The sequence below is a fragment of the Phacochoerus africanus genome, chromosome 9 (genome assembly GCF_016906955.1).
Source record: "Phacochoerus africanus isolate WHEZ1 chromosome 9, ROS_Pafr_v1, whole genome shotgun sequence".
NCBI classification, from domain to species: domain Eukaryota; kingdom Metazoa; phylum Chordata; class Mammalia; order Artiodactyla; family Suidae; genus Phacochoerus; species Phacochoerus africanus.
In genome coordinates, this window is record NC_062552.1 from 53,570,642 (window position 1) to 53,586,188 (window position 15,547).

The 15,547-nt window shown below is 41.9% G+C and overlaps 2 protein-coding genes across 5 annotated transcripts in view; both read right to left on the minus strand.

Moving 5' to 3' along the window:
- PDE8A (phosphodiesterase 8A) overlaps nucleotides 1-15,547 on the minus strand; it is a 152,364-nt gene that overhangs the window by 46,909 nt on the left and 89,908 nt on the right. For all 4 annotated transcript variants that reach the window (XM_047796687.1, XM_047796689.1, XM_047796691.1 and 1 more), the window contains exons 6-9: nucleotides 14,060-14,148; nucleotides 6,523-6,601; nucleotides 4,126-4,263; nucleotides 1,177-1,265 (exon numbers count right to left, since the gene is read on the minus strand). In XM_047796687.1, coding sequence (XP_047652643.1) covers nucleotides 1,177-1,265; nucleotides 4,126-4,263; nucleotides 6,523-6,601; nucleotides 14,060-14,148 — 395 coding nt within the window. The remainder of the gene's footprint in view (nucleotides 1-1,176; nucleotides 1,266-4,125; nucleotides 4,264-6,522; nucleotides 6,602-14,059; nucleotides 14,149-15,547) is intronic.
- LOC125135561 (insulin-induced gene 2 protein-like) lies at nucleotides 6,627-11,236 on the minus strand. Its single transcript, XM_047795827.1, has 2 exons — nucleotides 10,349-11,236; nucleotides 6,627-6,657 (listed from the first exon to the last, which is right to left on the minus strand). The coding sequence occupies exons 1-2, from the start codon at nucleotides 10,789-10,791 to the stop codon at nucleotides 6,627-6,629; spliced, it is 474 nt and encodes a 157-aa protein (XP_047651783.1). The 5' UTR covers nucleotides 10,792-11,236.

The window sequence follows — 15,547 nt, forward strand, 5'->3', positions numbered from 1 at the left end:
ATCCGTCTCCGGGAGGCAATCGCCAACTGGCAGCAAAGCCTGGTGACCAAGCATGTGAGCCATGCAGTCAGCAGAGGTCTGCTGAGCCGAGTACCACCCGGCTGACACCTTACCTCTCTAAGCCTCAGTTTCCTCATCTGTCAGATGGAGATGATCAGTGCCGACCTCACTACCACCGTCACACCTCCTCCTGCTCTTTTGTCCCTTCTTTCGCTTTTGTGACTGAGATCACATACTAGGTATGATTTTATACTTTCGCATTTATCATAAACATTTCCCCTTATAGTTTAATTATTATCATTTCTAATGGCTGCATGTTTTCTTGTTGGGTATTCTACAATTCATATTCATAATTTTCCACTGTTTGCTTTAAAGATAGATTCTGAGACAAACCATATGAAATTTGTAGGCTCCTGGTATACACTGCCTTCCAATCTGTGGTCACATCTGTTTTCCATGAGTTTCCTTATATGATAGTATTTAAAATACTTTTATCTAGGAGTTCCCGTCGTGGCTCAGTGGTTAGCGAATCTGACTAGGAACCATGAGGTAGCGGGTTCGATCCCTGCCCTTGCTCAGTGGGTTAACGATCCGGCGTTGCTGTGAGCTGTGGTCTAGGTTGCAGACGCAGCTCGGATCCCTCGGATCCCACCAGCTGTAGGCTGGTGGCTACAGCTCCAATTCGACCCCTAGCCTGGGAAGCTCCATATGCCGCGGGAGCAGCCCAAGAAATGGCAAAAAGACAAAAAATAATGATAATTTAATAAGATAAAATAAAATACTTTTATCTAGTTCGATACTTCTGGGCAAAAACAGCACATGGGCTATCAAACTAGATAGAAATATTTTAAACATAGGGAGTCTACCAGTGAGTGTTCTTAGCACACAGCTCAGTAAGGTGACATTCGGGATTTAAATATTTTGTATTCTTATATGGATTCACACAGCTTAAGCAAGATGTCGGGATCTGGTGGCTCTGGGTTGCCAGCTGGAGGCTCACGCTGTGACCACGAGGAAGCCACCCTGGAAGTCCATTCTTTGATGATACCTGACCTTGGTACAAGTCCTTCTTATAAATTTCTGCATACAGTTCTTAATTAAGTATTCAAAGTAAATTCTGCAATAAGTCAAACATGTATGTTGATTGAAGTATTTGTTTTTTTTTTTTTCACTTACCCTCCCTGTCCCATGACAGGTATTATCTTCACATTCTGTTGTACATTGTCTCCGTTTTTCTTTCTGGCAGAGTAAATCCCTTGCCACTCCTATAAACGGAATGTAAGCATCTTTATACACTGTGTTCAAAACATAAACCCAAGCGCATTTTTCACCTCAGGTTTCAATTCATTCACTGTGGCCACCAAAGCAATTAGGACAATAAAATCATCCCAAATAGCCCAAACGCAATTTGAGCAAGCTGAAAATTCTTCCTCAACCTCCCAAGTCCATCTCCTCCTAGACTGCCAACAAAAGCCAGCCTAAATGGTCATGTGTTTTCAGTGGCTTTCTGCTTGGCTCTGGGCCCACAGATGAAGTGCACTCTTTCACTTCCACACACAGGATCCTCCTCTCATAACTTCTGCCTGCTGTGGTGGCGGTGGTGAGGGAGTGGGGGGAGTGTGGCCTCTGCCCCCTGCACTTGGAGGGGGAGAATCAGGGCTGGGGCAGAGAAGGGTCCATTCTGTGGCCGTAAGCATGGATGGCTGCTACCACCTTCTATGTACTCTTTGCAGGTAGCGTGCGGATGAGGAGATAGCAGCCAGGACTGGGCTCAGGTAGACCTTAAAAGCCAGAGCTGCAATTGCTTTAGTTGTGTGTGCTCTTGATCAGAAAGAATATAGGGATTGCAATCGGGGAGAAGAGGTATGCACAGGCTAATACCACGGTGAGCAAACAAGGGCTACAGGTGGCTCCCTTACTCTTGGGATAGTGGAGAGAAGCCTGGGAAAGAGCTGGGTTCTGCGGCCATCTAAAATGCTCTAAATCCGGAGTTCCCGTCGTGGCGCAGTGGTTAACGAATCCGACTAGGAACCATGAGGTTGCGGGTTCCGTCCCTGCCCTGGCTCAGTGGGTTAACAATCCGGCGTTGCCGTGAGCTGTGGTGTAGGTTGCAGATGGGGCTCGGATCCCGCGTTGCTGTGGCTCTGGCGTAGGCCGGTGGCTGCAGCTCCGATTCGACCCCTAGCCTGGGAACCTCCATATGCCGCAGGAGCGGCCCAAGAAATAGCAACAACAACAACAAAAAAGACCAAAAAAAAAAAGGTAAAATGCTCTAAATCCATCCAAAAGTCACCAAGGTCCCTAAATATAAAAATCCCTAAAGCCCACCTAGTGAACTCCTAGTGTATTTCATACCCTTCTTGACCTTCCAGAGTCCCTGGGGATCTAGAGCTGACCCAGGAGAGAAGTGGATCACCATGGCAGCCTTGACAGCTTAGCTCAAGCATCCTGCCCATACACGTACACAAAGTCAATTCTGAAATCACCTGCCTGCAAAAGCGAATGGTAAAAATCTCATCTTTAGACTCCTCTGGGAAAATGGATCCAAGAGAAACCAGGACACTCTGATAGAAGTAAAGGACGGTTACTGACGCTTCCTGATACATTTCTGAAAACAATGGGCATCAAGAAAGGACTAAATTTAAAAAACACCCTGAGAGCCCAGCTTGGTGCTTATTTGCCCTGGAGCAGAAGGGAGATGCAGGCCTTACTCACTACAGTTCTGAGGGAGAGTGGCCTGTGCCTGAAGCAGACAAGCACTAGACAGGGATCCCTAGGCAGGAATGGACAGCCCCAAGCAGCCATCTCAGAAGGCTTCAGCAGACAGGTCTAAGAGTTATTTCTGAAGTTCACAATCAAGAGAAATATGGGAAGTTGACTGTGGTGATATTTGCAAAACTCTGTGAATGTACCAACCACCACTGAATTGTATACTTTAAATGGATGAATTGTATGGTACATGAATTATCTCTCAGTAGAGCTGTTATATACAAGGGGGGGGGGAACATGGGAGACCAATTCAGTCAATCACTCAGCACTCATAAAAAATATTTAGGTTTTCCTCCTCCAATCCTTTCTGAACAGATGTGGGCAGCTGCCAGATTCCAGAAGCCAATTTAGCCAAAGCTGGACAGTTCAGCTTATGGAGGACAATGACTCTGCTTGGGTAACAGTTTGCTTGTAAGTTTTCCAGTCAACAATGGAAACAAAATATATTTACTTAATAGAGACCATATTTCTTATCAAAAATACATCCAAAATAACTGTCATAATGGAGTTCTCGTCATGGCTCAGCAGTTAACAAACCCAACCAGTATCCAGGAGGATGGAGGTTTGATCCCTGGCCTCGGTCAGTGGGTTAAGGATCCGATTTTGCCATGAGATGTGGTGTAGGTTGCAGACGCAGCTCAGATTCTGCATTGCTGTGGCTGTGGCGAAGGCTGACGGCTATAGCTCCAATTTGATCCCTAGCCTGGGAACCTCATATGCCACAGGTGCAGCCCCAAAAAGACCAAAAAAAAAAAAAAAAATGTCGAATGAATGAAAAGAGGCTCAGAGAGCCAGTGGGCTTAGATGTGCTTTGAGAAAGTGTCAACTCATTGGTAATCTTTTATCCAGACCATTTGCCAACATTTACCACTTAGAGAAGATCAACTATTAGAAAGATCAACTTATTACAAAAATGAAAATAAATTTTTTTTAATGGCCACACCAGCAGCATATGGAAGTTCCTGGGCCAGGGACTGAACCTCAGCCTCAGCAGCTGTGTCAAGGCCAGATCCTTTAACCCACTGTACCAGGCCAGGGATCGAACTCAGGGCTCCACAGTGACTGGAGCCACAGAAGTTGGATTCTTTACCCACAGTGCCACAGTGGGAACTCCAAAAACAACAACAATTTTAAGTGTCAGAAATGACTCTGTTTATTGGCTGATCAAGTTATATACTTTCTTGGCCTCAGTTCCCGCATCTGCAAAATGGACACAACAGGATAACACTACCTATACTTCCCCAGGCTCCTGGGAAGAGACCGAGATTACCTGGTGAGCAATGCTCAGTTAGCACCAAGTCTTTGTCCTTCCCTCTTTGTCATATTAAAGTAACAAAGGGCTGACCTCTTACTTACCTTGCCTATCCTGATGCATGAATTTATAGTATCAAGCAAATCAGCCTTTTTTTCATTTATAGGCACTTCTGCTAACTCCTTCCCGATTAATTCACCTGACTGATAGCCCATTGTTGTTTCAAATGCCGGATTTGCATACTAGGGACAGACAAAAGAAAACATACCAAGTGAATTACAAGAAATTTTGAAAAGGGACAATCAAAGGTGTTCAACCGAAACCATCATACTTTTTCCTCAGAAAGCTCAGGAGCCTGGCGCTCACTACCATGGTTCCAAAGCCACAGGACCACAACCCTAGAAAAACCCTGGGTGTATAGAACCCTCTGCTCTAGTGACACTGGGCTGGGCTTGCTGCCCTGTTCTCCTGAGACTCCAGGGAGGACAGCAGGCCCGCTGCCACTCAAACACAAGCAGAGGAGAGAAGCAGCATGGAGACTGACCAGGGGCTGCTCCCAAAGAGCTGTTTAGAGTATGACACAGTAGATATAAAAAGTACCAGACCAAGAGGCTCAAACACCCAGCCTCTGTGCCAACAAATCACACAACCCAAAGACTCAGTCTGCACATCTGTTTAATGGGAATGAAACCCTCTGCTCTGGTGACACTGGGCTGGGCTTCTGCCTCTCTCATGATGGAAATGAACAATGTGTTTGGAAAGCAGACTATGAACTAGGAAGTGTTTACAAATGTAAGGCTTTATGGTTAAATTTCAAATAGGACTGTAAGAAGAAAACGTATGGGAAAACTGTGCATGTGCTAATAATAACAAATAATGACAATGATAAATCAATAATTATACTGTTTAAGGTTTATTTTTCTCATTAGGCACTACAGTAAGCACTTTACAGACATTAACTCATTTAGTCTTCAGAACATCCTTACAAAGGGTACATAGTTGTTGGTGTTAATATTATTCCTATTTAGGAGTTCCCATAGTAGAGCAGCAGAAATGAATCTGACTAGGAACCATGAGGTTGCAGGTTCGATCCCTGGCCTCGCTCAGTGGGTTAAGGATCTGGGGTTACCGTGAGCTGTAGTGTAGGTCACAGACTCGGCTCGGATCCTGCATTGCTGTGGCTGTGTGTGGTGTAGGCCGGCAGCTATAGCTCTGATTTGACCCCTCAGCTCGGATCCTGCATTGCTGTGGCTGTGTGTGGTGTAGGCCGGCAGCTATAGCTCTGATTTGACCCCTAGCCTGGGATCCACCCTAGCCTGGGTGTCACAGGTGCACCCCATGCCTCCAAAAGCAAAAAAAATAATTATTCCTATTTATACAGATAAGAGAACAGATTCAGACAGATTAAGTAATCTACCCAAAGATGCTCAGCTAGGAAGGGGCTGAGGCTGAAAAGAGATCAGACCTGACTGATACCAAGCCTGGTATCAACCTTTAATTGCTTCCTCAACCACCAGCCCAGGTTGCTTCTCAGGACACCAACTCCTTTTTTTTTTTTTTGTCTTTTGTCTTTTTGCCTTTTCTAGGGCTGTACCCATGGCATATCAAGGTTCCCAGACTAGGGGTCGAATCGGAGCTGTACCCACTGGCCTACGCCAGAGCCACGGCAACTCGGGATCCGAGCCACGTCTGCAACCTACACCATGCTCATGGCAACGCCAGATCCTTAACCCACTGAGCAAGGCCAGGGATCAAACCCACAACCTCATAGTTCCTAGTCAGATTCATAACCACTGAGCCACAACGGGAACTCCCGGGACACAAACTCCTGAATGTCAACATCATCAAGTCTTTACCAAGAAAGTCACTAGTCAGATTAAAATGAAGAACTGGAGTGCTCAGAACCAAAATCAAAGTAGAGCTAATTCTCTGACAAAAGAAACATTCCTCTGGTACAACTCCCTCTTTTGCTGTTACCTGGAAGTATAAGCCAGGTTACTTAAGTCACTTATATGAACCCACTTCACTAATAATGGGTCAGTAATTACTAGTTTATTTTTGAAATTCTGAGTAGTTTCCAGGCAATTTCTATAGGTGTAAACAATCTTCAAAACAGTAGAGCATGCAGCCCTACAGTCAGAGCCTCTCCTTGTCCGAATAGTCTCACCCCACCTAACCCCAGAAATAATACTCTGGATAGAAGTCCCTCCTTGCTAAATAAACTGAGCAAGCAAAAAAATGAGAAATAATAAGTGCAAATTCTGTATTTCTACTGAATTTTTTCTAGCATATTAACAATTATTAGAATATTTTCTAACCTATAGGGAGTTTATTTTGAAGTAAATATTTAATAATTTTGTTCTGATAATCCTCTAATAAAAAATTGGTCCCCCTGAACTTCAAAGAGAGAAAAAAAAAAAATCATACCAGAAGGGTTCAATCCTAAAAATACACACAAGCCAACCAGAAGTCTAGAAGGACAAAATTCCACAATGACAAACCTGTATAATGTGGTCTTCACTTGTAATTTCAATTGCTTCTTGACTTTTCTCTAATGCAGCAAATACTGAGTTACAAGCCCTTTATGGGTAGAAAAGAAAAAGGATTAATGTAAATATTCCAAAGTGTAATACAATCTTGAGAGATAAGACATTCACTTATTTCAAATATGTTCTCTGATCATAAAGGTAACTAATACTAATTCAAGAAAAAGTAGGAGGGAAATAATAAAAAGTGTAAGGAAGAAACAAACACTTGCCACTGTACTACTTGGGATCAGGACTATGCACAACTTGGTGCCTTTCCTTCCATTCTAAAGACTAGTGGACCAGGTGGATCACACACCAGCATTCAAATCACAGCCCTTCACTGGCTGTGGGACACGTCTGAACCGCCTTGAGTCTCTGTTTTCATCATCTGAAGGGCCCTTGTGAGGACTCCATGAGAAAATGAAGTCAAGAATCTGACACAAAGTCTGGTAGAAAGGAGGCAGCCAATCATTTGCTGCTATCATTTTCTTTCCTTTTTTTTTTTTTGCTTTTTAGGGCTGCACCTGCAGCATGTGGAGGTTCCCAGGCTAGGGGTCAAACAGGAGCTATAGCTGCCAGCCTACACCACAGCCAGAGCAACATCAGATTCAAGCCGAGTCTGTGACCTACACCACAGTTCATGGCAATACCTGATCCTTAACCCACTGAGTGAGGCCAGGGATTGAACCTGCATCTTCATGGATGCTAGTCAGATTCATTAACTGCTAAGCCATGATGGGAACTCCAACAGCTATCATTTTCAATAAATTCCTTTTACAACACTGGGATCATCAAGATCATTAGTTTTGTTCCCTGCTTCCACTTAGCCTTGTATTATAAGCATTCTCCCATGTCCTTCGTGTTTGAAAACACTTCTTAAATGCACAGACAACAAAGGTTTATTTTTTAAATTAGAAAATGCAAATAAATGTAAATGAGATACCATATCATACCGACGAGGACAGCTATAACCAAAGACATATAAAAACAAGTGTTGGTAAGGAGCTCTCATACAGTGCTGGTGGCAACACAAAGTGGTACAGCTCCCTTGGAGAAGTCCAGCAGTTCCTCAAGCTCCTCAACACAGAGTACCATATGACCCAGCAATTTTACGCCTAGGTAGATACCCAGCAGAAATGAAAACTTATGTCCATGTAAACACTTATAGTTGTCCAAGAGAATAACTCAAATGTCCATCAGTTGATGAATCGATGGTAAAATCTGGTATAACCATACAGTGGAATATTTTGCAGACATAAAAATATAGATTTCCCGTGGTGGTACAGAGGGTTCAGAACCCAACTAGTATCCATGAGGGTGTGGGTTCAATCCCAGGCCTTGTTCAATGGGTTGAGAATCTGGCATTGTCATGAGCTGTGGTGTAGGTTGCAGAGGTGGCTCAGATCTGGCATTGCTGTGGCTGTGGTGTAGGCCAGCAGCTGCAGCTCTAATTTAACTCCTAGCCTGGGAACTTCCATATGCCGCAGGTACAGACCTAAAAAGCAAAAAAACAAAAAACAAACAAACAAAAAAACCCAGAAAAAACAAACCCAAGTCCTGATACATGCCATAATATGGATGAATCTTAAAAGAAGCTAGCGACAAAGGACAACATAGGAGCTCCCATTGTGGCTCAGTGGGTTAAGAACCTGACACAAGTGTCTATGAGGATATGGGATCAATCTCTGCCCTCACTCAGTGTACTATGATCCAACATTACCACAGGCTGTGGTGTAGGTCACAGATGCAGCTCGGATCTGGTGTTGCTATGGCTGTGGCATAGGCCTGCAGCTCGGATTCTGCCCCTAGGCCAGGAGCTTCCATACACTGCAGGTGCAGTACCAAAAACAAAAGGACCACATATTATAGGATTCTATTTATATGAAACGTCCAGAACAGGGAAATCTATAGAGAGAAAAGTTAGATTAGTGGTTATCTAGGGCTGAAGGTAATGAAAACATTCTAAAATTGTGGCAAAGGTTGTACAACTCTATGAATATACTAAAAGCCATTGATCTGTGCACTTTAAATAGGCGAACTGTATCAAATGTGAATTTATCTCTCAATAAATCTGTTTAAAAATAAATGAGATGAAATCATCTGAAATCTCAATACCTAGACATAACAACTGGTATTCTAAGCAATTTCTGTAATATATGTATTCATAAAAATAGAATCATACTTTAGATTTATGATCTGCTCGTCCCACTGAACAATATACATTAATGTCTTTCCATATCAGTAATTAAGTGCCTTATCATCACTTTAATATGATGATATTCTACTATAAAGTCATACCATAATTTATTCAACAAATTCCCCATGACCGAACATTTAGGTCGCTTCCAGGTTGTTTCTTGCATATGCCTCAGAAGATGAAAAAAAGAGAGAAACCCGTTCATATAGTGCAGAGATGATAACGATTACAATGCTTTTACATTATTCTTGGTATTACTAAACTGTCTATCTAAATGTGACAAAGCAGCTTAGCCAACAAAAAAAATTGGCTCATTTCTTGGCATATAAAAATCAACAGATGATATGTGAATTATGTCTCAATAAAGCTGTTATTTTAATTTTTGGGGGGGAGGTCTTTTTTTTTCCCCTTTATTTTAGGGCTGCACATGTGGCATATGGAGTTTCCCAAACTAGGGGTCCAATCGGAGCTGCAACTGCCAGTCTACACCACAGGCACAGCAACTGGGGATCTGAGCCGCATCTGTGAGCGTCACAGCATCACCAGATCCCTGACCCTCTGAACAAGCCCAGTGATCGAACCAACATCCTCGTGGATACTAGTCGGATTCGTTATTACTGAGCCGCAATAGGAACTCCTAAAGTTGTTAATTAGAAAAAAAGAAGAACCAAAAAACAACAAGGAGTAAGTTCCCACCTCTGATATAACAAGCTTAGAGGAAATAGATCTGTGAGAAGCTCTACTGGGTTTTATCACTCTTTTAATTTTTGTAGATCTGGTAAATAAAAAAATGGCACATCTTTTTCATTTTTTTGATTACTAATGAAGCTGAACATCTTTTCATGTTTATTGGCCATTTATATCTCCTGTAAACTGCTTAATCATGTCCTATTTTTTTATACTGGGTGTTTTTTTTTTTAAAGTAGTGCATATATATTTTACAGTTAAGTCAAATACATACAGGTTTGTACTTGATTTACAGATGAAGAAATCACAGATTGCAGTAATATATGTATATGTGTGTGTGTGTGTGTATAAAGGGCATTTAATCTTTTCTGAACAAAAGATATATTTTTGCCTTCTTCATTCTTGATGAGATTTTTCTGCGATAACTTTACATTCATACATTGCTAGTTGTCAACCAATGTTTGCCATTGTTATGCCTCCAGCAAAAAATATACAGGGTAACCAAGAATGAACATAGAGGAAATCTGGAAATGTATATTGATAAACACCATTATAGACTAGCAGTTGAGTGACCAAGGTTGCCAAGAAAGCAATTCCTACTCCAAGGCCAAAACCACTTCTAGATCTATCACAAGTCCACCACAGTCCAATGGGACTGTATGAGAAACAACTGTATGTTGTTATCAAAATCCACTTCAGGAGTTCCCGTCGTGGCGCAGTGGTTAACGAATCCGACTAGGAACCATGAGGTTGCGGGTTCGGTCCTTGCCCTTGCTCAGTGGGTTAACGATCCGGTGTTGCCGTGAGCTGTGGTGTAGGTTGTAGACGCGGCTCGGATCCCGCGTTGCTGTGGCTCTGGCGTAGGCCGGTGGCTGCAGCTCCGATTCAACCCCTAGCCTGGGAACCTCCATATGCCGAGGGAGCGGCCCAAGAAATAGCAACAACAACAACAACAAAAGAGACAAAAAGACAAAAAAAAAATCCACTTCAGCGCTGGCGTGATTTATATCAACAAAGACAGCTACACACCGCATTACACTGGACCACTCTCTTTTAAATTTATGTGGTTCTCCTAGATGCCTGTCAATGCAGGGGTATAATAACCCAATCACAGCTGAAGCTGTGCCACAGCACGGTGGTACCCACCATGCCGAAGAAAAGATGCTTGCAATCACATCCGGTGGAAAGAGCGTCACGTTTCTCTGAATCTGAAAAAAATTTAACACTGATGCAAGAAATACACCAATAAAAAAGAGGACTACTGCTTGAATCATCAAGTTCACACTCTGGCTAGTCACAGATGAGATATAGGGACCACACTTTTTGGGTCCAGGTGACTGTGTCTCTCTTTCCGCCATGGTTTCATAAGTTCAGTAAGTCAGTAAGAAAAAAAGAAGAAATGGCGACCTAGCTGAAAAGCCAGCTGTCTGAACCAAAGCAGGTTGGCGTTTCAACAGTATTGCATCTGTCCTAAAATAGGACCTACCAGAAATCCTCTTGGCTAGATTCAAAGTTCGATCCACATGGTTTCTGAGCCATAAAACCTAGAACTTTGCAAGTACAATCATTCTAGGTTATTTGCTCACCCCTCTAAATAAAAGCAATCTTTCCTGTGTATAATGGGTGTTTCCATTTTTAAACTGATTAATCAAAGCTCTTAACTATTTAGGATACTAACCTGCCCGTATGTTATTAATGTATTTTTCCCAGTTTATTTTTTGTCTATATTTTTAACGTTATATAAAGTTGGTGTTTGTCTGCTTCTTACTGAGACAAGGTTAACACTCTTTTTTTTTTTTTTTGTCTTTTTGCCATTTCTTGGGCCACTCCCGAGGCATATGGAGGTTTCCAGGCTAGGGGTCCAATCGGAGCTGTAGCCACCGGCCTACGCCAGAGCCACAGCTATTCGGGATGCAAGCCGCGTCTGCAACCTCCACCACAGCTCACGGCAACATCAGATCGTTAACCCACTGAGCAAGGGCAGGGACCGAACCCACAACCTCATGGTTCCTAGTCGGATTCGTTAACCACTGCACCACGACAGGAACTCCAAGGTTAACACTCTTATACTGTCTGGTTCTCTTCCTTTATGGAATCTGGCTTTTACGCCATGCTGAGTTTAAAAAGACTTCATCATCCAATGACATGTGTTCATGTATGTTTTTAGTACTTATGTGGCCCCCCCTTTTTTTTTTTTTTTGGTCTTTTTAGGGTTGCACCCACAGAATATGGAGGTCCCCAGGCTAGAGGCTGAATCGGAACTGCAGCTGCTGGCCTATGCCACAGCCACAACAGTATGGGATCCAAGCCCCACCTGCGACCTACACCACAACTCACGGCAATGTCGGATATGTGGCACTACTTTTTAACATTAAGTCTTTAATTCACTCCAGTTTATTTGGGGATTGGATGTGAGACTGGGATATAACTTAATTTTCTTTCCAAATAGTTAACAAGTTGTCATGATTCTATTCACTGAAAAGTCCACCATTTTCTACATGGATTGAAATTGCCATGTTGAACACATATACTTACGTTCTTAATTCTTAGATTCTTCAATATACTCACATCTATTTTTGGACTTTACATTCTAATTTACTGATCTGGTAGGAGCACAAAGTTGCTTGTTATAGCTTTTTAGTACATTTTACTATCTGGCAGAACAAGTCTCTATTCTTCCCAGTTCCCCAGCCCCACATTCCCGCCTTCCCCTTGTATTTGCCTACCCCCCTTTATAGTAGACATCTCCCTTTGGCTGTCAGCTGGTGCACAAAGAACAAAGCAGAGCATGAAGAGAGACAAAGAGACAATGAGTTCAGTTTGGCAAATGTGGGCTACAACCTAAAGGACCACTTCTGCCATTTACTGTGTGTGAGACCTTGAATATAGGTCAGTTAACCTTCCAGAACTCAGCTTCTGCATCTTGATTCGAAAAAAACAAGCTCTAACTTCTCCTGCTCCATAATTCTGCTCTCCTCTGAGAGAGGATGGTGGCCCAATTCACTGTGGGAGCACTGAAGCCAGGCTGCGGAAGACCCAGGAGAGAGAGACAAGGGAGACACAAGGGAGACCCCGGGCCAACCATCCATCTCAAGTTTCCCTGCAAAGTTTGGGCACCAAAAGGAGCTCTTCTGCAGGCTTCCTTAGCCGCAAAACATCTCTGCTTGGCAGCACTTCTTTGCTACCTCATATTTCATTTCACTTTTCTCTATGAAGTATTTCTCCTCCCCGCAAGTAGAATCCTGTGGTATCCCTACTAATCTTTTTTTTTTTTTTTTTGGCTTTTTAGGGCTGCATCCACAGCATGTGTAGGTTCCCAGGCTAGGGGTCAAATCAGAGCTGCAGCTGCTGGCCTACACCACAGCCACAGCAACACAGGATACGAGCTGAGTCTGCGACCTACACCACAGCTCATGGATGCCCAACCCACTAATCGAGGCCAGGGATTGAACCCGAATCCTCACAGATACTAGTCAGATTGTTTCCACTGTGCCTCGATGGGAACTCCTCCTACTAATCTTAATACTCCAAATTCTGATCCCATTATCTCTGTCTTGGGTACATACAAACAGAATGACTTTATTCTCTTTTTGATCCTGGTAAAAGGAAATGTTAAAAGAATAGCAGACCACCCAAAAAAGAGACTTAGGATGAAATAGAGCTACTGACATTTTTTTCACTTCTGTCAACCTCATATAATTTTACTATTTTTTCTACTTTTCTCACTCTACAAAGAACCAGGTTTCCACTCATTTTGCATTTTAAAAAAAAACCTATTTATCAAGAGCAAATTACAAAATGCTATTATGCAGAAAAAACATCACCTACCAGAGACAATAGTGTTAAGGGTTGGGGGGTGGGTGGGTGTGTGTGTGTGTGTGTGTGTGTGTGTGTGTGTGTGTGTGTGAGCGCGCGTGCACACGCATGTATGATAAAAGTAAAATTTTTTTTTGTGGTTTCCAAAGGAGACAGGTTGGGGGGTGGGGGGAGGCATTGAGGGTTTGGGATGGAAATGCTGTAAAATTTGGTTGTGATGATTGTTGTACACCTATAAATATAATAACATTGAGTGAAAAAAAAGTAAAAATTTTTTAAATTAAAAAACAAAACAGATAATTCAGTATATATACTTTTACATCCTGCTTTTTCATTTGCTATTATTTTGGAGGCTCACCTTTTTTTTTTTTTTTTTTTGCTTTTTAGGGCCACACCCTTGGTATATGGAGGTTCCTAGGCTAGGAGCTGAATCGGAGCTGCAGCTGCCAGCCTACATACACCACAGCCACAGCAACACATAATCTGAGCTGCATCTGCGAACTTCACCACAGCAATGCCAGATCCTTAACCCACTGAGCAAGGCCAGGGATTGAACCCATAACTGACCCACAATGGAAACTCCTGGAGCCTCATCTTTAAATGTTTAGTCTCTAATCACTAATTCGACCAACTGTTAGACATCCAGGCAGACTCCAAAAGTCTATGTGAGGAGAGATACCTTCCTCCCACCCATTCCATCTTAGCAGGAGTTCAGTAACAGCCAAAGTGTAGCTGCCCACAGCCAAAGTCCTCACTTGCAACCATGCCCTATGTGGTATGGTGGGGGCTTTCCAGAAGCAGCAGAATTACCTGAGTTTCAGCTGTGATCGCACCTCTCCAAATTCCAGCTGGAGCAGTTCATTGTAACAGGCCATGAGGCTGGGGTTTTCTACATACCTCTACAAACAGAAAGGGGATTTTGTGGATAAACACATGTGTACTTTTAAATTATTATATACATATACAAAAATAATTCTTTCCAACAGACTTCTCAACTTGTTACCTGAAATCTAAAAAATAATTTATCTTTAATGAAGAACAGGAAGTAAGAGGTGAAAACTTATGGGTACTAAATTAGCTTTTAAAAGATAGGACTTGTACATTATCTGAGAATGAAACCACTGGGTTATACACTTTAAGTGGCTGAACTGATCAACCATACCTCAATAAAGGAAAAAAAAAAGAAAGACAGAAAAGGCAAGATAATTGCTGGAAAGAGAAAAAATAAAATAAAAAACATTTAAAAAATAAATTAACTCATGGAAATAACCTAAGTGTCCACTGACAGATGAATGGATCAGAAGATGTGGTATATATGTGCAATGGAATACTCTCAGTCACAAAAAAGAACAAAATAATACCATTTGCAGCAACATTGATGGAACTAGAGACTCTCATATTAAGTAAGTGAGAATGAGAAAGACAAATACCATATGATATCACTTATATGTGGGATCTAAAATATGGCACAATGAGCCTATCTACGAACAAAAACAAACTCATGGACACGGAGAACTGTGGTTGCCAAGGTGGAAGGGGAGGGAGCAGGTTGGACTGGGAGTTTGGGGTTAGTAGACACAAACTGTTGCACTTGGAGTGGATAAGCAGTGAGGTCCTGCTGTACAGCACAGGGAACTACATCCAATCACTTGTGATGGAACATGATGGAAGATAATACGAGAAAAAGAATGTGTGTGTGTGTGTGTGTGTGTATATATATATATATATATATATATGTATAACTGGGTCACTTTGTGCTACAGCATAATTGACAAAATACTGTAAATCAACTATAATAAAAATTTTCAAAATTAAAAACAACTACAGCATAACGTTCAATGAAATAGCATGCAGCTATTAAAAAGGATGACATGAATATTTGTTCATATGAATGATGTATGAGATGTATGTCAAGTGAAATGAGGAAATAGAAGACTATTATAATTATTTTATGTATTTCTTTTATTAAAATAATATTACATCAAGTTTAAAATAAAATAGTGGAACCACATCATGATATATGAATGGTATCTCAATAATTAAATAAATGGAATTAGAAAAGAAGAGGGCTTAGGGCTACTTTTCTTTCAATGCCTTGAAGAGGATTTTTGGTGTCTGCATGTCAGTAGCAGAGCCTAGAAAATGCAAAAGGCAGAAATTTATTAATAAAGTTTTATTTATATTAATTTTCAGAGACTATTCACTTATTTAAGAGGAGTATGTTGTCCTCTTTCAAGTTGAACAAGCTCATGGAAAGCAAAAGTATGCTTGCACATCACTTTGCAGCTGTATTTCACA

Bases quoted from the DNA above. Each gene is read 5' to 3' on its own strand.
- LOC125135561 (XM_047795827.1), bottom strand. From the start codon at position 10,791: ATGGCGGAAAGAGAGACACAGTCACCTGGACCCAAAAAGTGTGGTCCC. The intron at 6,658-10,348 runs GCATATGGAGGT...TTATCTCTCAAG, and splicing joins TTTCTTGGGCCGCTCCCTCG to ATTGTATTACACTTTGGAAT.